The following is a 22,730-nucleotide window of genomic DNA, read 5'->3' as shown; positions in this document are numbered from 1 at the left end:
AGTATAAAATTGGTCTACAGGTGGTTGGGGAATCAAGTTCACTTTGCCTCTGCGGTACTAGAACCTAACTCTGCTAATGTTAATATTAATGTATACTATTTGATAAATCCATTGCAAGTTAACTGTAGAGAACAGTTTAAGCATAGGTGGACAAATTTTTCTTCAGAAGATAACCTTTGAATCAAAAAGGATTATCCGTTGAATTTTATGCATCATCTGTTGTAAATTAAAATATGATTATTAGTAGTGTTTTCGTTTAATTCTGTGGGGTCAATGTGCTGTTACTACTGCAGAAGGCAAGTGGTATAAAGCATACTTTTATGAGGAACTGTAACATGTTCAATTCTGTAAGAAGTACGTTAAAGATCTGTTAGGGATTTCAATGTTGGTCTGGTAGGTCATTTCAAATGATGGAAGAAGTGTTCACATAAAATTGGAAATTTTAATGCTGCCATATTTGATAATTGACTGTATAAAAAGTTAAAAAATTCTCACATGTGAGAACATTTGAAATGCTGTTTGGAATAGTTACTCTTAATTTCATTAAATAAGGACTTTGGGTGTGAGTAGCAGCAAGCGTTTATAAAGGAGCTAGCCACCACTCATCAGTGTTACCCAATCTTAAGTCTCCTCAAACCTCAACGTAGCTGAGTTGCACGCCACTGGACGTGGGTTATTTGCCTGTGGAGTTGGTGGATATTACCACTGGACCTTGGGCGGAAACCCAATCCCGAATAGTGAGTGACTCGAGCGCTGGGCGCTCAGTGGCAGGTCCCATGGAACTAGTTCGAGGAGTCCAATTCGTGGCCTTTGCATTCACCACTATGGCCTGGTGGGGGTGTTGTGTGTCCCATGGCAGAGCTAGGTTGGCCTCAGCCAAAAAGACCAGTGGGTCTTTAGGCCGACCCCCATGCTCTCATCATGACCTAGGCTTCCACATTTATTTATTTCTCTCTCTCTTTTTCGGCGATGTAAATCTTCAGCTATCATAAAAACGTGAACAGCTCGTCAAAATGGGCCTTAAGAAAGGTAAATTCCTCCTATGTTATGAGAAATTTCTAATCTCCAACTAGTGAAAGAATACTTAATCACGTTGTCAGAAAACCACTGATGCCTTCTATACTGGTGATCACCGGAATGTTCTGCTTCCATGTCTTTTCCTGACCCCAGAATAATTGGGAACACATTAGCATAAACCTGGCAGTGAGTGATAAGTGAAATTACGTGGTTGGATGAATAGAGGAGCGGTATGCTACACAAGTGAGTGATTACGTGTCTTTCATGACGTACACGAACTACAAATTGTGTTCTGTGTGCGAGAACAAGAGCAGCAACAGTAATGAGACTGGTATTCTCGCCATCTCCCGGTCTTATAAAGTACTATCAAACAATTATTTATGTTTAACATCTTTGGCATTTTAACATCTTAAATAGAAAGATTCTATCTGCTCTACCCATCTGAGATCAATGTCTTCAATGCAAGCGAAGAACACGCAATAGTTTCAATATTGTCAGTGGTGTGTTCTATAAATGTTTATGTTACCAATGTACTAATCCGCGATCCTCTGCATAGAGCATTTTTGTAAAGTTGGTTGTGGTTATGTATATTGAATCGTGGTTCCATTGGATGAATTCGTAGCAGCGGTGGGGATTTGGTAATGGATATATTGAAGTCAGAAATTCTGAAGAAGAGGAAGGAACTCGAGGAAAATAAACTGTTGGTAACTTCTTCTTCTTTTCTTTTTGAAATTTTAAACAGTGGACAACTTCAGTTGTTTTGTGTGTGTGTATATGTATATATGTGTGTGTGTGTATATATGTATATGTATATATATATATATATATATATATATATATAAATTAATTTTGCATTTAGAAGACAGATGGAAGAACAAGGAATCAACAGCATAAAACAACACTTCTGAATTTTTTGGAATATATGGTGTATAGATGTAACCAAAATTGTGTTTAGAAGTTGACATATATTTGTTTCACTTTTAAGCCATGTTTAGTGTTCTTTATTACTTCATATCAACACATTTATGCTAGAAAAGTCATGTTTGTATGATCCACAGTTTTGCTTTAGGGATTGTTAAGACAGTGCCATTAGGGTACTAATATTCTCATGGATGAGTACATTAATTTTCAACATTGTCACAGGAGGTTGAGTCTTCCTCAGGAAGCCCATGTCGTATTACTTGATTTTTAATACTGTTGTTTACTGTCCAGCCATATGAAATGCTATATTACAGAGATCCTGGGTTCATATCATTGTCCAGAAGCAGATATCCTGACTCAGACTTTAAACAGCTTTCTTATCTGATCATTCATAATTGTAATTTTTAAATGTTATGTAATTAATGCAGTTGAAGGGAGTAATACTAAATGAATAAAGTGAACGAGAACAATGTTAATATCACTTTTCATTGATTTATTGAGCACTGAATGTTGATTTTTAAATCTTTCTTGTAGGAACCATCCAAAAAATACTTCAAAAGATCTGTTTTGGCTGAAAAGGAAGAAGAAGAGTATTTAAAGAAATATGGGTCAAAGGGTGATGAGATGCAGTCAGACATTGGCAAACCTGCAACAGGTAGATAATTTACCTTTTTATTCATATTTACACTATCTTGACTGCAGATGCCATACAAAATTTCCTGAAATATCACAAATTTGAAAACAAGTATTTCAGGATTTTTTTTTATATTGAAGTTTATAATGAAATCAGCCATCATTTAAAATGTATACAGTTAAAGACCTATTGCTTTAGAGTATTATATTAATTTATTTTTTACAGGTGGTAATGTTGCTGATGATAGCTCAGATCATACAACACTTCCTAGGCGAGATGTTATTAGGAGGTTGAGAGAAAGATGTGAGCCAATAATGCTCTTTGGTGAGGCAGAACTGGATGCATTTAGGAGACTGAGGCGAAGTGAAATCCTGGAACCAGAAGTTAATAAGGTAATAAAACTTGTTATGAATTGTATTAATTAAACCAAGGGAATACTTAGGTCATGAACAGCTAATAATACAACATTAAGATTGTTTTATTTCAGTAATTTTGTCTCTTAATTTGGGTCAGGACAAGGGTTGGAATGTTTAACCTCTATCTTATGAGTGACTCATATGCTAGACTTTAAATTCCTCCTAGTGCCATGTGTTGGGCTTTGGGCGTTTCACTGCAGACGTGTTTCAATCAGCTGAACACATTGCAAAATATATTACATTTTCTTTTTCATACATCTTTGATGAGATTTTTTGTCTTCAAAAGGTACCAGCACTAATCAGTATGCTACATTTAGTATTTTTTTTATACTCCTCAAAACACCAATACACAGCCCTATGTAACTCTCCTTGCATTTTACTTGAACCCTCTTCTGTGCCAAACTGGCGCTACAATTCAATCTGGAGGAATAAATTGGCAGTGTTTGCGGAAATTTCACTTGAGTCTAGTAAGTTTTCTGTGCATGACAATTGGTCTGCAATGGGACAATGGAAATGAGGTAAACACATCTTTTTTTATTGAAACACAAATCTATTATGTGATGTTTACAATATTTTTATTTTTTCCTCACACTCATGTTAATTTAGTTACATTAGGCCCAAATATTTACATTCATGCTGTTTGTTGACTTTTGACAGGGTCTCCGTAATGATTTCCAAGAAGCTCTGGAAAAAGTTGATCAGGCATTTCTGGATGAGATTTTAGCTTCTCAAGTTCAAGATGCAGATGGTAGATCTTCCAATGATGTCAAAGTACAAGATGATGGTATTACATATGATGAAATTCAGAAAATGGCAGCAAGCTTAGGAAAAGGAGATAGAGATCTTGATATGAATGTCATCACCCACTTCATCCAGGTAAAATATTTTAAAGTCTGACAAATAACTGGGGTGTATTCATACAGCAACTGGAAACATGGTGAGATGATGCATATTGGATCTCATGACTCAACATTTTCCTGTGTCTCAGACAGGATTCAGTAGGCTAAAGTTACTATGCTTGACTCTGTTGACTATTCTAATATGTAATACAATTTTCCTACATAGTTTCTGCTCAAGATGTGGGGTAACCAACTCAATAATCGATCTCCAGCTGAGAAAATGGGTGTAAGAGGCAAGTTGGCTTGTGCAACTTACACACAGACACAAGTGTACTTGAAGCCCTTGTTGAGAAAATTGAAAACAAAATCTCTGCCAGAGGATATTTCTGACAGTCTAACAGAAATAACAAGGTACATGATGGACAGGGATTATATTCGGGTATGTACACTACAGGTTTGTCATGATTTTCACAAAGGTGGGAACAGGTCACACAAATGATTTGCTAATCCTCCGTTCTTTTTATCCTTGGGGCCCTTTCATTTATAAGGTGCTTTACCATTCTACTTAACTCTGTGACATTAAGTTTTTTTTAGGTATGTAAATGTAACCTAATTCAGTCCCTAGCATATCCTTTAATTGCTCATTGTCACTGTAATCACCACATGATTCTAGTCTATAAGAGTCTTTCAGTATTTCTGTTTTCATAGAGTTGTCATGCATGCCTGCAGTAAGGTTAACAGAAATTCTTCTACAGGCAGTAAAGATATTAGTCTAGATGTAAATATAATTCCAAATAAATGCATAAATATTACATAAAACCAAAATCATCAAGACTGACATAATATATACATGATAAAATATTTAAATGTGCTAGAATTTAGTGTCTGTAAACAATGCAGAAATGAGGTTTATGATGAAACTAAAATATTAAATTTTGGAAATGTTTGTAATTATTAAATTTAAGACGGGTAGCATCCTCTATGATTTCCAAAATGCCGCAAATTAGGTAATGCAAAACAAATTTGCTACATACTCTATGTTCACATGAAATGTGGTTTCCTTTTTGGGGGGAGAACATAAATTTCAAGAGTTTTTAAAATGACGTGCTCAGGGCCCAAAAAAGGATGAAGTAAATGAGTAGTTCAGGTAGTTATGTAATGTGTATTGTTAGGGTAGTCAAATTTAGGTACCAGTAGGTTGGGCATATTACAGGAAGACCATTAGTAAGGCTTGGAGGTAGATGGAACTAGCTTGGCTTTGATATTAGCAGTGTTGAAACTCATGTTATTTTACACTAGTGTTAGTCTGAAGATAGCAGCATGTGATAATGCCCTAAACTAGAGTTACATGGTTTTTCCCTTAAAATATATGTGTATTGGATCCTGTAGTGATCTGAGTGCCTGGGGTGACTAGTTGTCCACCTTAGGTCAGTACCAGTGTCCCTTGTGAAAGTGAATGTTGAAGTTTGGTGACAATGGAATTTTTTAATATTGAATGTGGGGCAGAGAGATGATAGGTAATGCACTGACTTTCCTGGCTCATTGTTCTACTACAGAGTTAGCAGTCAGTTAACTGTGATGGCCAGGGAGAAAGCAGAAGGGAGACTGCATTCTAAATGAGAGTTTTGAATTCAGAGTTACATGAATGGTTATTTTTTAACATGGAGTCAGATTCATCCATCAGTACACTGGGAGAGCAAGTAGAAGCAGAAAGTAGACTCTACCATAAACAATAGCCAGTATTCAAATAAAAGACAAGTGATTTTCACATCAGTTTTTATTTTATACTTGCAGGCTAGTGACTCATATCTACAAATGGCTATAGGCAATGCACCATGGCCCATTGGTGTCACTATGGTTGGTATACATGCCAGAACAGGACGTGAAAAAATCTTCTCAAAAAATGTAGCACATGTGATGAATGATGAGACCCAGAGGAAATATCTGCAAGGTCTCAAACGACTCATGACAAAATGCCAGCAATATTTTCCAACAGATCCTTCCAGATGTGTGGAATACACACGAACGGAGCTGTCATCTTGAATGTTACAGTCCTACTACTTTGGACATAATTCTGCAGACCTTTTAGCAGCAGCTTCTACAGCATCCATTAAAGCACTTCTGTGAATAATAAGAATAATTTTTTTTTAGATGTGATCCTCACACAACAGTGAAGATATCAAGATTGGTTTTCTAGGTTATAAAATTGTATGGACTTGTAAGCAGAGATAAAATCTTAAGCCCTAAGATGGAGACAGCATGTTCCTTTGAAATATTGGTATTTACCTACAAGTTCACACTTTAACAAAATTAACAAAATTCAGTTTTAAAATGCTGTGTGTCAGCTGTTGAATAATATAATATTGATGCATAGATGAATCTACAAAACACCACAGGAAATGCAGGTAAAGATGGACGCAAATGTATGTTAATCATGTTACATGTAGTGTAAAATAAAGATTAATGTACTACTATAAATATTTTAATTACTGACTTTATGTCTGTAAAGCTTGATTCGAACCTAGGCATCTTCAAGAGGTTTCAAAATCTCTAATACTGGGAGCATATAATAAATTTCAAAATTGTCCAAGAACTCAAAATCCTTTGCAAATAAACAAGGCTTGATATATTTCACATTGCATGTATCTGATGTTTTATGGCAGAACTGAGTTTTAACATTCTTTTGTTTTCATTGTTATTCAAGATTAAAATGAAGCAAACTACATCATGAAGTTCTTCATTGCTGAAGGAGTATTTATTGGTGGGGGGGGATATTTTGTGTAACCTTTGTTGTGCTTAATTTAAATAAACACTGTACCTTTTGCTGAATTAATTCAATTCCAGGAATTTAAATATAGTGACACATGAAAATTCATACATATCTTTTAAACCAATGATTGAAATTATGACACGAGAAGTATACATATGAAAATGTGACAGATTAGCCCAGGAAAATTGTTTCTTTTCTAAAAAGTGTTACTACATTTTAGAAAATTAAAATATACAATACTTTGCTATTACTCATGTGACAAGCAAAACTTCACTGCATTTTTACACCAGTGGTGATATCTGTTGTGCTGTGAATTTTTTATGGCAAACTTCAAATCATGGATACACACCATAAAACCCTACACTTTGGACAGCTGAATACAGTTTGTGTAATTTTTTTAAAATGCAGCATCCTGCTCTGTTAGGCTACTGTCAATAATGGCCAGAGTCCACTGGAGCAGTCATGTTGTTTTTCAGCAATTATCCCATTGCTGGGGAAGAGGCAATTGTTGGTGAGAAGTCAAACTGGGGAACTTCCACAGCATGCAGTAAACTCCACAGATTTGTTGTATATGGCAGAGGCCTGAGGATAAGTGAGGCTTCAGCAGTCAGTAATGGCTCAAGCATAAGCTTACTGTTTCTCCTTCCATACTATGTAAATCACCTGACTCCTCCACATTCCATGGCATGGACACCAGTGATGGTGGAGCCCCCTGCTGAACACACTTCATCCTTGAGTTGTGCTGGGTGCCTTTTGGTCTGGAGCACCATCTTTGCTGCACCAAACACAGTCTGAGCTGAGAACTGCAATGCCATGCTGCGTGGTAAGCCCATCTTGACTGCTCCATCTGACAAGGCTTCTATCATAATATACACCTGTTTATAATAATATTGAATACAAAGATATTGCAGTTGTTTAGACTGTCCAGAAGTTTGTGAAAATAGTTGATTCATAATGTAATTACTAACTTGGTCCTCTCACATTAACAGATCACAGAATGCGGGTGTTTAAGGACTGGTACTGAGAACATTAGTGTAAAAGAGATGAGGAAAACTGAATAGTGATGAGTTTCATCATTTGTTAGTTATTACTTTGCTGAAAAATAACCAGCAAAATTACAAGTTACCAAATTTATACTAATTCAAAGCTCTTATTAGGATCATCATCAGGGGCACCTACTTATTTAGTCTTTAGCATATTTTCAGGTTACACAATACTTCTGAATATTACCCTTAATGTATTAAAATGTTAAATATTAACATGACATCTTCAACCTATACTGTTGATACAAGTTAAAGGCTATCAAACAGATGAATATTCTTATAGCTGTCTATTAAATCTTACAACCTTGTAGTCCCATCTCTTTCTGGCAGGAAATGTCTCATGTATACTCACAAAAGCAGGTCCACTACCAGTAACTGCCCCAACTGCATTAATCAGAGATTCTGGAACCATTTCACTAATTCCTCCCACAGACAAAATATTCCCAATCATAGTTAAATCCTCAGAAGTGGTTCTTCTTCCAGCTGAGTACACTGAAGGAAAAACAAAATCATAAGAAATATGGAACAAGAAAATAGTGAAGTTTACAAGTTTGTGGTTTCACAGATTTGTATCAGAGCAGGGTGGAAATGACCAATAAGAGTCTGACTAGAATATAGTTCTCACCTGAGACACCAGCTCCCACCATCATGGGAGTATTTGGCATCACACGTATTACTCTGGCTTCAGTGACGACCTCAGAAAGTTTCTGAAACAATTTTTGGACACGATAGTAAAAAAGAGCGCTTCACTCTAAAATACTTCATTACAAACCATAGAGTTCATACTTTCTCGTTACACTGGTTTAATACTGCCTGAAACTTTTTTGAATATTTGTATTTGTTCACTGTGGGGAATGAAAAATATACTGTGTTAGTCAGTGCACACTAAGTTGTCAGAACTGGACATCAATGATACTGGCTCAAGTACGTGTTCTTTGTCTGAATTTTTCTAACATAAATTTCACAAAGCTAATGAAATTACTTCTCTTAAATTATGCATGTAATTAATGCCTGTAACTATGTGTATGCTGTATTAGATTAATATTCCACATTAACAGATTTGATAAACAAATATTAAGTGGCAACCTTAACCTGTTAAATGACACACGAAAATAAGTAATATAAGGGACAAACATCAAACTTCATGAAGTGGACATGACAGGATGTGACATCACACATCTTTTTGATCATGTGTCACCACGGTGTAACATAGTAAAGCAATAAAATACCTGGGAACTATATATTGCATGGTCTAACAACCACCAGGCAGAGAGCATGGAAGGAAATTCGGAGATGGAAAGATTTTATATTACAGATTATATTTTAACCCTAAAACTTAATTTGTATATAAAACATTTCTAACTTGCAGTTGAATTTCTAAAAAAATATTATGTGGAACTCTTCTACACATGACACTGAAAACAAACCACATTACATTTAATTTACTTCCTACCTCATGCAATCAGTTGGTAAGAGTGCAGAATGCAGTTTGGTTTCCTTTATGTTAAGTTAACCTGATCTAACCCAATGTAACAAAACCAAGCCAAACCTGACCTTACCAGCTGTGGTGCGGTATAAAAATCTCCTTCAAATGTGACATGATAGGGGACCCAAACTGTATTTTGCACTTTAACCTCATCAGACCAGCAAAAATCCCACCTTTTCTAACACTTCCAAAGTTGTACCAGCAAGTACAGACACAAACAGTTTAGTGGGGACTAGCTGGGCCAGGGTTGCCTTCATGTTTTCTATTGCTGAGTCCAGTATATGTGGCTTTACTGCTATGAAAACTATGTCAGAATGTTCCACAACAAAACCTGTCCACAGGAAGAAAAATGTTAACAGAATCTGCAAAGGTACTTTATCCTTTTAAAACTATTCTTCATGAATATAAAAATGTTAAAAGTTACAAATCAACATCTTCATAAACCTTTACAGTATTAGCTCTAGTAGGGTGTTACAAAATGGAATCTTTCTTCTTTGGTTTTATAGTTATTTTCTTAAAATTTCTAGAATACTTTACTTATATTATCACTGGTTACTTCTAGTGCATTCAAATTTCTCCCCCCCATTCAGAACTGAACTATGTTCTGCATACATGATTCACCCTCCACAGTATTTTTTGAAGATGATTAACATATATGATAAGGATTTGAGGTTCTCACAGCAGTGAGTATGAAGATGGTTTGGTCAGTAAACTTCTACCAGACTACATTGTGCAACAACCAGAAGAAAACCATCAACATATGTTATGGAAACAAATGGACAAAGTTCTGAATCTTGGGGGATTCAAAATTTGATGACAGACTGGTTGAATATTTCAGGTGTTTATTACAAATCTGGGTTATGTGGACTTATTTTTAATTTGTGAGATAAGGGATTTCCTTTTTCCTAAATATTAATTTTGAAAGAACTTTGAAGAGCATATGACTAGTAATAAAACTTGGAATGTTTTATGAAGCTGAAATGTTTCAAGACACCTTATGCACAAAATGAAGATAACAAAGAAAAATAAGGTTAAATGGTAACATTAATATCAGCTGAAATATATTTTCTGAGAAGTGGAGTACACATTAATGTAATTTGATGTCAATAGGATTTAAGGGTGTTCTAGGTGATGAGTGCTTTTCATAAAGTGAAACTGTAAAACTGAACCACTCTGCTAGTTAGGAAATCCCTCTTTGCTTTTATGGAAACTAAAGGTTCATTGTCGTATTTACAACAGTTCACAATCTGACCCTATTCAGAACCAGTTCATTCTAGTTCCTATTCCTTTAAGGCTTCCCAATCAGAATTTTAAATGTGTTTCTGATTTCTTCCATCCATGCTGTATGCCAAGCTTATCTCACCCACCATGATTATTCATCCTATTCATATTAAGCATGCATATCATGAAATTCTTCATAAAGTAATAACTTTCTTCATCCTCCTATTACTTTTTCTTTGTTATGTGCAAATACTTTCAATCTGAAGGCAATCTGCTCACAAAATCATTCTTGCCAACCATTATTGTGTGATGTATGGGCTCCTAGGGCTTTCCAGGTCTCTAGATTCCTATCTGAAGGAGCAGATATATACAGCTGTGATGGCTTAATCATTCCTGAAATAAAGTAAGTATTCTTGAAATTAATAAAACTCTCCATTCAAGAGCTTTCTGTATATTCAGTATACTGGAATTGTAAATTCTTGATACACAAAATTGACTTGTTCTGAAGTTTATGACACAGCAAAACAGATACAGTAAGCTGGGACACCATCCCAAAATAAGTTTAAATGGTGGAGTGTGATGTTCCACGTATTCAAAATACAGCTGCATACATGCATTGTGGGTATATCTGGTATATGAAAACAATGAAGGGTATTAAGCAGTTTCCAACTTAAGATCTAGGAAGCTTCACCTAACTGCATCTGACTGTTTATTTTAAAATCCAAAGTGGTCCCTTCCCTTTTCATCCCTACTATCCAAGTGTGGAGCACTGTTTAATTATTTTTATGGTGATGAGCTGTTAACCCCATCCCTCTTCCACTACGTATGCAGTCCACATATGGAGGCTGTCTCCATCAAAATCCTGAGATGCAACTTGCATGAAAAAGTATAAGTCAAGGAGTCCGTATCATCAGCCGACTGCTGAATGGATTAGGGAAAACAGAGAAATCGCATGTAGGCCAGCCCAAACCAAATATGAAGCAAATACAAAAAAAAAGTACTCATAATAGCAAATGAACTGTATCATTATACAGATAATGGTATGGAAAACAAATGCAATCTATTCAGAGAACCTACATGTCACAGTTGATCCTAGAATGCTAGGTGCCTCAGCATTGATATCTTTGCACAATAGCCATAAAATGATCAAGAAAGGCCAAAAGCTTATTCTTCCAATGTTTAATTTATTATGACGTTTTAGTACCTGAATGTGTCAATCCTTCACCAATAGCTTTAGCCATATTTCCCGCTCCTATGAATCCAACGTTGATTGGGAGTCCTACATTACACTTCTGTTCCATTTCAGAAATAAATATTCCAAAAATACAAGTGCAATGTTGTCATGAAGGTGAAAAATTGAATTAGGGGTAACAGATACACGCGAAAACTGTTAAATTTGAGAACTTTTCCGTTCAGAACTCGTTTTTGGATCTGATCAAACAGCTTTTCACATACAGACGGGACTCACATGGATTAACATATCATCTGTGAACACCACTGTAACATCTTGACATCTATATTTTCTTATGTAAGTTTTTCTGAATATAGAAGTCGACTTCGTTTGGTCATTTAGATAAAACCCCACGGCAAATGAACCAAATTACACGCACGTACCAATTTTTTTTAAAATCAGTCCAGGGGTTCTCGAGTTTAAATATGCTGGAAGACGGACATTTTCGTTCATGTTCGTAAAAAGAAATTCAGAACTATGTTCTTTATTTCAATTCATCGAGCTTCATCAAAAGACGCTATGTGAACCTAGTGTCTGCAGTTTATCGGCAGATAGAGGTAGACGAGCCAACATGATGGGTGTCGATTGTGTATCCCAATGTGATGACGTCATTTTCAAGCATACAGTAGTTTTCGTGTTCAAACCTGGAATGGGTGTTGTACGGTGATACTGATGTTGGTCATTTCTGAAAAGTTTTTAAATGTTGTGTTAGTGGAGTGAGTGCAGTTAATTATAATGTGTAGTGTTATACGTTCGTGAGACGTCATGTTTCGTTGTATTCCAATATTTAAAGGTTGTAATCGGCAGGTTGAATATGTTGACAAGCGTCACTGTTCACTACCGACTGTTCCCGAAGACATCTTGAGATATTCGCGAAGTTTGGAAGAACTGTTGCTAGACGCTAATCATATTCGAGACCTTCCGAAGGTAATGTTGAGTTTACGTTGTGATTTGTGTTGGTAACTATCTCATATCATAAACAACTGCAAATGTAATTTACAATAACCTTGTATAGCTTCCTGTAGATGGTCACATTGTGTACCTTCAACACGTCTATCAGTAAATGTCATTTGTGATTTGCAGCATGATAGCTAATTTATCTTGTGTTTTGAGTCATTATCCCTTTCTTTCAGAACTTCTTCCGTTTACATCGCTTAAGAAGATTGGGATTAAGTGATAATGAAATCCATCGTTTACCGCCTGACATCCAGAATTTTGAAAATTTGGTGGAATTGGATGTGTCTAGAAATGGTAAGAGAAACGCGCCATGTACATATAAATGTCAGTGTGTATACTGTGTGTTCTCTGTAATTTGATAGGTTCATAGAGGAGTTTTGACTCAGTTTTTAAGCAAATTGATAGTGGTAGGGGAACATGTGATTTCTGCAGTTATATCACAACACTTGTTGTATTAGGTATTGGTGGCATGGATAGCGATATATTGGACTATCCCTCCTCAAATGTGACTAGATGAAAAAAAGCATGTACATGATCAAAAGTGTGTACTATCTTTTTTCTGTGGAATCCTCTTGGCTAAAAATTAAATGCTATGGAACCCAAAACTAAAAACCATAGATACTAAGAAGTTGGCTTTTGTAAGGAACAGAAAATTAATAAAATTGATCAGGGTAGGGTACTATATTCAGATAAAAGTTTGTGGTACTTTTATTGAGATATCACTGCATACTGGAAATAATACTAATGGTAGTTGAAACATAAATCGTAATGATTATTTGTTTCTGCTGCAGTATGTCATGAGGAACCAGTTTTATACAGAGATGATGTGGCAGATGGAAGAAGCTTGTAGTATGAGTACATGAGATATCAGTCCTATGGCAATGAGAATGAAGAGGGCTATCTTCTGGTTTGTTGCACCAATGTTTCAGAGGTGCTTACTGCCACTATCATTGTCATTATTACTGGAGGCTGTAAGCTCCTCTGAAATGTCAGTGTCTACTGTATCTACCAGAAAACACAGTTCATCATCATACAAGATACTCATTGTCTTCTGTGCTGAGTACATTTGAATCAGTCTGCTCTAGAAATTCATCAATAGGTTTCAGTTAAACTTGTGATCCAGTATAGAATACGAAGTAGTGCTAATCACTATTGTAGTATCATTCCATTCCATTTTGTTTTTACCAGTACTGATAACAGATATTTTCCCATAACCCCAAATAAAAGTCATTTAAATGATGTGTGAAGTAAGATCATTTTCTTTTCAAGATATTGTATTTTTCCCCCCAAAATTTTAATCCACAACCAGAAGTTTTATTTGTTTTTGCAAAGAAATCCATTTTACATAATTATTTGTGACAGACTTAGCTTTCAATATTAATAGAACCTTTCTTTTATAAATTATCTTTTATAATCAATTTAGACAGGGAATTTTTTTTCAGGGAATTGCTGTGAATTCATAGGGAAACATAGGGTTTTTTGGAATACACTTTGGAAAACACTGCCCTTACCATACTAAATCTGATCCAGCTTAAAAAATGTTAATTAACCCAAGTAAAACTAAAACTAGTTTGTATACTTAACCCTATTTATGTTATAACCTGACGGACTGATCTAACCCAAAGTATGCTTGCTATCAGCTGTTTCTTCATATCTTTTCTTACTTCCTGGAAGGAGACAAGAAAGTTACATGCAGTATTATTATTCCTAAGCTGCAAAATAGGGTGGGGAAAGCTGAGCAAGGCTGGAGGTATCAGATCATGTTATATACAGAGCAGTTTATCCAACACATATGGAATTTTGTTTAAATAGTTGTTTAGCCAGTTAGCATTCAGTCCATGCTTTTCAAAAACAAGACTGCTGCAGGATTGTTGCTGAAATTGCGGAAGTTTGTTGTATGAATCATCATCCTTTTGGTTTTGTGACTAGACCTTCAAGTAACCCAATAAGAAAAAGTTAGGTAAGAATAAATCTGACAATTGTCAGGGGTGCTCAACAAGTCCTGTGCATCCTTTCCATTGGTGTGTGTATGTGAGAGTGAGAGTGAGGCAAAGGCCATTTAGAATGTCACCATTATTTTGTGTTACTAGTATTGTACTGTCTTTATCTGGGTGAATTAATTTCAGCATGGAACATGTAGATTTGTGATATGTGTTATGTGAAGTTGTCAAGTTTGAAGGCAGTTTTAGTTAGTAGGTAAGTAGAATTTGTTCAGTGGAGAAACATCTCATTTAGTTTAGCAAAATATGAGTTTGAAGCCATTAGTAATTTGTATTTGTTTTACATTTTTATGTGAAGTATGTCACAGAAACCTATGCTTATCAAGGTTAGGAGCCTTAGTGCTTGTCGTTGAGTAATTATAAAAATGTGGAATGAACTTTTGCATGAATTGCAGTAAGTTGCATAATTAATTATTGATTTGTTAGTTATGTCTTTACAGTAAGTTTATTCTTTGTGTTCTGTTGTGTCCATATCTGTGTAGATCAATCAATCAAGCAAAAATTTTGACTTGTATTCAAGGGGTATGCACTATGAATTTTGGATGGGTCACCAATCATCCAGACTGAGGTATTTTGTGGTTTTCCTCAGTCATTTAATATGAATGCAAGGATAGTACCTTATAGTAGGCCATGGCTGCTTCCTTCCCAGTCCTTTCCATTTCCCAAATGCAGACATTATCATATCATCCAATGCTAAATGATGCTGCATTTTTTTGTGATAAAGCATCATTAACCCTTTGATTAATATAGTTTCCAAAATGAGGTCAGCTACTCTGTCCAAATGGCCATGCTGCATGTCTGCAACACGGATTTGCTGCAGTGTAAATGTATCTGCTTTTAAATGTGGTTTTCTTCTAAACTCACTTGTATGAACAAGCAAGGTGCCATTTAAAAAAGTCAGTAAGTGGTTAAATAATGTATGATTCATCCATCCACATGCAATAAGTTTTTGTTGTTTCTTGGCTCTACAACCTGTTTGCGGGTTTTCGCCGCCTCCTTTTTCAGAGGTTTCTTGGTCTTCAAGTATGCATTTATAAGTAGTGAGTGACTAGCTCACTGACTGCACAATTTCTACTCAATTCTGATTTGACTGCTAGAGTCATCTGGCAGTTAATCAGGAGACTTGGGTGAGAAATGGCTGCTGAATTTTGCCTATGAAACATCTCGTATCGTGCTCGTAAGGTTCTTTTACACACTGTAAATCTATAACATGGGACCACCTGTTTTACTTCCCTTCCGAAGGAAGTTGTGATGCAGATTTTTATCGCCCTTAAAAATCCATCAACCCGCGAACAGCCTTGGGTCCAGTGGCGAGCATGCTAACCACTAGTCCGTCGAGGGCGACACATGCAATAAGTGATTGTCCTAAATGTCATTGCTGCTTCCATCATTAGGGCACAAACTTATCTTTTTACTCACCACTGTGATAACCTGAAATACTACTGTATGGTGATAGCCACACACAATTCTTAATCTTGGCGCTAGGTGGAGGTTGCCTGATTTCCACGAGCCTGGGTGAACCCCAGAGTTAGTGTGAACACAATGATGAACAGAAAGGTCACTATTTGTATTAGGAATTGAACCCTGGTCACAGCTACAGACTGGGCAATCGGGGTTTGATCCCCGACGGGGGCAGAGGATGTTTCCTCTAGCCTCTGCGTCCAGACCAGCTCTGGGGCCCACCCAGCCTCCTATCCAATGGGTACCGGGTTCCTTTCCCGGGGGTAAAGCCGGCCGGGGCGTGATGCTGACCACTCACCCCCATCTAGTGCCGAGGTCAAGAATGAGTAGTAGCTATACCTCCACTCCCCCCCAAGCGCCTACATGGCATATAGTGGGGCAGCTTTACTTTACTTACCCTGGTCACAATACGGATTGAGTTATCCTGACATGCAATATGGTTAGTTTTCTTTACTTAAAAATGGCCCAACTTTTCAACTAGAAAAGGGGCTCACTTTGTACTTTAATGACATTACCATGAAGGTTTCACAGTGATCAAACACAATGTAATATAACCTGTCATTGAATTTGCATTAACTAACTAACTAACTAGGTGGCTTAGGGAACCGTAAGGGTCATCACCGAATTAACCTAAGTTCTCCACCGGTCCCTGTCCTGGGCCAACAAAATCCAGTATCCTTCAACTCCTATCTCCCATAGATCCCGCCTGACATTATCCTCCCATCTACGTCTAGGTCTCCCTAGTGGTCTCTTTCCTTCAGACTTCTTAACCAATACCCGGTGCACACCTCTTGTCCCATCCATGCGTGCTACATACCCCGCTCATCCAATTCTTCTTGACTTAATCACCCTGACAATATTGGGGGAGGAGAACAGATTTTTAAGCTCATCATTATGCAGTTTTCTCCATGCCCCTCCGTCTTCTCTCCTAGGCCCAAATATTGAATTTGCATTATTGGAACATTCTTATAAAAATGCATCATAATATGAGCAAAATATATTAACAACTTCAATAATGTTTGATTTATTTGTTTAAGAATGATTGCTTCAGTTACATCTTTGGGTGAATAGTGTGGCCTGTGTTTAAAATTTGTGTGAGTAGAAGATATTTTCAATCACATTATGGCCCAACAGAAGATTTTTTTACTGCATTATAAATCGTTACCAATAACATAACTGTAATATTATACATATATCACTTATACTTGGCATGCGTTGAATACTTTGCAGTTTTACTTTCTGAAAACTGTTGGCTGATACTTTCTGAGTCATCACAAACAAGTTTCTCTTTGAAGTCCCTCCTGGTTGCCTGTCATTCGGTTGATAACGCTAGGTTACAGTAGGTTCATTGAGTTGCTCAAACTGTTAATATATGTATTTTGAAGGTTGTGTGTGTTGAGTGTAAATTAGTATCTCAGTCCACCAGGAACTTTACAATTGCTTCTTATCACTTCCATGTTTCACTTAAAACTTATTCTTAACACGTAATTATGGCAGTGTAGCACAAAACCATTACGCCTTTCTAAGACATTGTGTATTAACATTTTTTGACGCGCTGAGAGTACTAAATGTCATAGTGCAGTGGGTAACTGGCAGGTCCTTGGTTTGAATCTCAAAATGAGAGTGTTTAATGGGAGAGAGAGTTTTTTCACGAGTTCTCTGCAGATGCTGGTTTTGTACCCTAAAATATGTGATGACAGCTTTTGAGTATTTTTGGATTTGTGATTCGTAACTCTTGTAATTCAACAATATATAATCACTACTACTGAGAAAACAGAAATAATAGCGGTGTGAGGAGTATTCATTGCATGTTACTGATGAGTTTCTCAGTGTAATTAATTTAACGCATAATTTGTCATTGAAGCAGTGAGATGTCCAAGGCTTGGCTTCGTGTGATACGAATGTGTAGTGTGATGGGGATGTTAAGATCCTCTTTATGATTATAATAATATAAGCTTAATTTTAACTGTATTTTAGTATCGTGTTTTGTTTTTAACGAAAGTTAGGGCTTGTGCCACTATTGAATATTGTTTGTGAGCTTTGTCACATAAGTATTTGTTTGTCTGCACATAATATTCTTGCCGATATTAGATTTATATCTACAACAAATAAGCCTGAAGACCAGTCAGGGTTGTGGTAAGGCTGTATAGATTGCATCGCTTTTAACAGGAAAGTAGCAGAGGGGCTGGGAGGCCTGGTGAAGTGTTTAAAGGGAATTCATCCATGTGCGAAGCAGACTGGCGCGCTGCTCTGCACAGTTCACTGCCCTTATGCTTTCTGTTTGTCAGGCATGGGAATAAAATACCCCAGGATTAACCGGCTTATTATACAATATCAGATTTTGTGATCCATCTTTGGACATTTCATTTGGCACTCTTTACCTCCGCTTGTTTTCCAAGCAACAAATTTCTGTAATGGCGGATTTGCTCGGTAGATATACCCCAAATAAAGTCTAAATTACATGCTACTTTGTCACTCAGTCGCTCACCGCTGTCAACTGTGCCATGGAGCTAATGGTGGTCGTTATAAACACCACCACTAGATTCGCTAATTAACTATCTGCCAATGCTGACACGCGTAATGGTTTGGTTTATTAAAATATCTGTGTAGGATTTGATTGCATGGTGCAACAACCCAGAAGACAGCCATCTTATTATAGTATGTCATTCATTTAATGTGTAATGGGACACCCTGAATAGGTGGATTTCAGACACCGTGAATTGTAGTTTGAAGCTCTACACTAGATTGTAGTTGTAGTAAATGAACACCGAGACCCGTTAGGTACACAAGATTGCAAAAACGGATTTCGGAAAATCCTGTATCGCTCCACGGAGTGGCACGCAGTGCGCAGCTTGGTTGATCAAAGGCATTGATGCGCGTTTTATTCTCAAAATGCACAAAACTGACGCGTTTTGGGGAGATCTTGATTAGATGTCCTTCCGTCTGTGTGCATGTTTTATCCGCGGAACTACACGGCAGATTTCGATAGAATTTGGTATTGTGTGTTTACATGATATATAGTTGGGACAATCATTTCTCATCATTGCGTTTGTCGACTTCTGTAATCTGTGCTTCAAATTAAGCTAAAATCGGACTTCATGATTTTCAAAATGGCGTACCGTACCGTTCAAAAAGTAAACGACCGAGTGACGAAGTGTATATTATTAAGGCGTATGACTTTTATTTGAAATATTTTAATAGAGTGTATTTAATGAACTACGAGCGAAAGAATAATGTTGTATGTTATGTTGATTTGTTTAGTTAAGAATGTATTTTTATCTGTGTAAAGAAGGGGGGAAACAGTGAGGGATGCAAGAAAGGCATTTGTGTTCAGGCGAATTTTTGTTTTGACAAACACGGTTAATCTCCTAAGATTTGAGGTTTTCACGACGGTGAGGCAAAAGATGGTTGTCTTCCGAGTTTGTGGCGCCGCACAGTCTGGTGGTAGAAGTTTACCGACGTTTCAAAGGTCCTTGCTGCATCCATCATCAGGGCGATGATCACCGTGATGATGGAGGCAGCAAGGACCTCTGAAATGTCGGTAAACTTCTACCAGACTTCGCGGCGCTACAAACCCAGAAGACAACCATCTTCATGGTTTATCACACTTCGAAACATTGTACGTATTGTAATTTTTGATTTTTCCGTTTGGTGAACAATCAGGCAAACAAAAGACTGGGTAATGATGTTTTTCGTACCTTGTGCTCCAAAGTAAGCTTTTACAACAGTAGATCGGCGAGTGACATACATCGGAATGAATAATATTTATTTTCACCACGGACTTCCTTATTTGCTAAAGGTGTGTAAGATCCTGATCAGCCTAAACTTACACAATTTAGTGTTTAATCTGTACATTGTACTTAAAACCGACGAGTAAACTCTTTTTCGTTGGTGCTAATCGAGATAAATAAGCATTCAATAAACCGTCAAGTGAAGTAGCGTATTTTGTTGGCAAGACTGAAGAAAATACAACGTACAGCCTAGTGGCGTTTGGTAGGAACCGAGTGCCACCAGAGGCGAACTCTGTGTAGCGTGCTTTTAATGCCAACACGAAAGTCGCTGGGACTGCGTTGGTAACGATAACAGGACCCTGAAATTGTCTGATGACATCCATTGAAAAAGTGTGACTTTTTTATATCGTAAAACAAAAATGTTGGCTGCTCTAAATTTATATTTAGCTTTCACTTGTAAAGCGATAACTAGTGACGCCTGTGGAATGTACAGTGACATGTCTTCAACGTAAGCACGAATTCTGTCGAAACGTTTCGTCAACAAACATGGGACCATTGTGAAACTGTGTTCATATACGTGACATTTAATGTAATCGGTAGGCCAAAAAGGCATTGCTTACTAGTTGAAAATTATGCACAGAAATGGATTAATTTATAATTCTTTCTAGCCTCACCATATGCATTGAATCACTACGACATTGGTCTATCCCAGAAATCCTTGACGTTTCGGGCACAAGTGGAGATTCATTTGAACTTAATGTTTAAGTGTTGCCGTGGATGTGACGTGTGCCTGGGTGTTTCTAGATTATTTATATTTACGTTTTTCCTCTGGTGGTGTGTAGTGTACATTGAAACTTTTACTGGATTTGTTGTATTTTAGTCCTTCGTCCATGTGCTGCGAAATATTTATGTAATTCGTTTGCATTGGCGAGTTGAAGTAACGTAATTACAACCACCAGAGCGAGCAGAGTCGCCTGCTGCCAGCGTTTGTTTAGGCACGGGTTGATTCTTCCTCATTGGGCCACTCTGAAAAACACGGAGAGACTGTCCTAACTCATCTGCGTCTGAGCGTTCGCTCTGTCAATATCAGCAACTGTCAGCTACAATCTTGATTGCAGTCAAACGTAATTAGCAAATGCGTCTGTAAATGGGTTTGATGTTGAATCAACTCACGTAGCTATTCGCGGAACAAACGAATCGAGCCGAATCTGTAACTGTCCTGACGGACATGAACGAAGACGGGGTACAGAGAGAGAAAGAGAGAATTGAATGCTTTATACACCAACTCTCTGGCCTGTCTGTAGAACCTGGCACCTGGAACGTTCACCAAAGGAAAATCTAATGTTGAATACCAACAGTTTGCTTGACGTATACACACGATATCCACTCGAACGTACATCAGCTCATAGAAGCTGAGTGTCCCACCGAGGATGCGCAGAAACGTCCATCGTTTGAGAAGCTGATTGTCCCTGGGATGGTCTAGGAATTCCCCGCCTTTATAGAACTTGCGTGTTCATACCGTGTTCACAAGAGCTTGCCGCTGGTCCCTATTCTGAACCCGAAAAATCAAATTCGCACTCTCCCACCTTATTTTATATACATTTTAATATTTTTCTCTAATCCAATTAAATTTTTATATTGGAATTTTATCCACAGCAAATTTAGTGGTACACTCATATAAGAAAATGTTTATACAGGGTGCGCCGGGGGGGTGCAGTAAATAAATAAATACAGGATGATCCAAAAGCCACGCAGTCCATATTAAAATGTTAATTATATGGGATTTGAGTTTTTTCACGGAGATGAGTCTGAAGATAGCTGTCTTCTGGGTGTCGCTCCGTGTAGTCTGGTAGAAGTTTACCGAACTTTCAGAGGTCCTTCCTTCCTCCATCATCAGACTACTCGGCGGGACAACCCAGAAGACAGCCATCTTCATGTTAATTGATGGTTGCATTTAAGTACAATTCGAAAGGATTAATAAACACGCATTATCGCTGTAACTACAGAAGTCTTGGCGGGTCACGCCGTTTTGTAACCTGCTTGTGCTAGTCCAGTATTCATTAATCATGCTGTCATCCAACGCTGTATACAGTAGTCTGAGCTAATGACAACACCGTTAAACAAACCATATATTAATATGTGAATGATACACATTCGTTTCCAGCTTTTTACCTTTAGAAGACAAACTACAAGGCAAATGTTTACCGGGACTCGAACTTGGTCTACCTTTCTGCCATGTCCAATTTGTGAAATAATTTGTGTGTACAATATTGAGTTTCAGGTCTCTGTTTTAACTACCGGTGTTCTTAAAACGGCGTGGGACAGACGAACACTTGATGGGATACTATTATATTATTATTTAGTGTTGTGTCTGGCGACAGGTCCATATGAACAGGATCCTTCCATCCTTTTCTCGGACTGGGACCTGTTCATATACGTTCTTGGCAGATGATCCAGAAGTGGTTTGCCATTGCCTTCTTCTGTGTGTGAATGGAGTAATTGTTGGGATGCCACGGAGGAAAACTCCGTGTTGCCTAGACCACGGCCTTGCCCAACACAAGTTATAAATTCGGGCACCGCCGGGAATCGAACCCGAGACCCCAGGATTACAAGGCCAGCGTTCTAACTGCTAGACCACCGTGGCGGTACGATGGGATACACCCTTCTTTAAAATCCAGAGTTCTGGTTTAAGTGTTCTTATTCACGAAGTGCATAATGAACATGTTATGGGATGTCCATATCTGGTAACGTCCATCTGCATTCTTATCTCCTTCAAATAGATTTATTGAGGTGTATTTTCGATTGAACGCGTATGTGTTTGCTTAACACCTCAGTGTGTTTCATGTACGAAATTGTCGGCAAATTTCGATAGCATTTGTAATTTCAAATGTAACCCCCCCGCCCCTCCAAGGTTTTGTTGGTACAAAGTTGGTATTATGACGCAGTTGTGCTTCAGATACGTGACGTTCGTAAGTAACAGTTTTCTGTTTAACATTCATTGAT

General features: G+C 37.3%; 3 protein-coding genes across 14 annotated transcripts in view; 2 read left to right on the top strand and 1 right to left on the bottom strand.

Annotated features, from left to right (window-relative positions):
• The first annotated feature begins 1,370 nt into the window (after positions 1-1,370).
• On the top strand, positions 1,371-6,656 carry Prp18 (pre-mRNA processing factor 18). 3 transcript variants are annotated; one of them, XM_087347715.1, is made up of 6 exons: positions 1,371-1,721; positions 2,473-2,593; positions 2,798-2,964; positions 3,646-3,864; positions 4,054-4,238; positions 5,622-5,860. In XM_087347715.1, the coding sequence occupies exons 1-6, from the start codon at positions 1,659-1,661 to the stop codon at positions 5,650-5,652; spliced, it is 786 nt and encodes a 261-aa protein (XP_087203841.1). In that variant the 5' UTR covers positions 1,371-1,658; the 3' UTR covers positions 5,653-5,860. The 3 variants fall into 3 exon arrangements, with proteins under 3 accessions (XP_087203841.1, XP_021917521.1, XP_021917520.1); XM_022061829.2 differs by having other exon boundaries at positions 1,408-1,717; positions 4,054-4,266; positions 5,622-6,656; XM_022061828.2 differs by having other exon boundaries at positions 1,408-1,721; positions 4,054-4,266; positions 5,622-6,656.
• On the bottom strand, positions 5,587-11,952 carry P5cr (Pyrroline 5-carboyxlate reductase). 3 transcript variants are annotated; one of them, XM_087347721.1, is made up of 7 exons: positions 11,552-11,952; positions 10,645-10,740; positions 9,300-9,457; positions 8,266-8,347; positions 7,993-8,132; positions 7,261-7,472; positions 5,587-5,948 (listed from the first exon to the last, which is right to left on the bottom strand). In XM_087347721.1, the coding sequence occupies exons 1-7, from the start codon at positions 11,646-11,648 to the stop codon at positions 5,885-5,887; spliced, it is 849 nt and encodes a 282-aa protein (XP_087203847.1). In that variant the 5' UTR covers positions 11,649-11,952; the 3' UTR covers positions 5,587-5,884. The 3 variants fall into 3 exon arrangements, with proteins under 3 accessions (XP_087203847.1, XP_087203849.1, XP_087203848.1); XM_087347723.1 differs by lacking the exon at positions 11,552-11,952 and adding an exon at positions 11,425-11,534; XM_087347722.1 differs by lacking the exon at positions 11,552-11,952 and adding an exon at positions 11,039-11,198.
• A 201-nt stretch (positions 11,953-12,153) lies between these two features.
• LOC110840595 (protein lap4) overlaps positions 12,154-22,730 on the top strand; it is a 110,502-nt gene continuing 99,925 nt past the window's right edge. For 3 of the 8 annotated variants that reach the window (XM_087347698.1, XM_087347700.1, XM_087347696.1), the window contains exons 1-2: positions 12,156-12,505; positions 12,712-12,829. In XM_087347698.1, coding sequence (XP_087203824.1) covers positions 12,344-12,505; positions 12,712-12,829 — 280 coding nt within the window. In that variant the 5' untranslated portion in view covers positions 12,156-12,343. Of the gene's footprint in view, positions 12,506-12,711; positions 12,830-22,730 lie in introns of all 8 variants that reach the window. The other 5 variants (XM_087347697.1, XM_087347699.1, XM_087347702.1 and 2 more) reach the window with 4 other exon arrangements.

Source organism: Zootermopsis nevadensis, unplaced genomic scaffold, assembly GCF_977971745.1.
Source record: "Zootermopsis nevadensis isolate Lab colony 2312 unplaced genomic scaffold, Znev_1.0 Znev_ptg000012l, whole genome shotgun sequence".
NCBI classification, from domain to species: domain Eukaryota; kingdom Metazoa; phylum Arthropoda; class Insecta; order Blattodea; family Termopsidae; genus Zootermopsis; species Zootermopsis nevadensis.
Note: the sequence above shows the minus strand (reverse complement) of the source record. Positions and strands in the feature narration are given on the sequence as shown.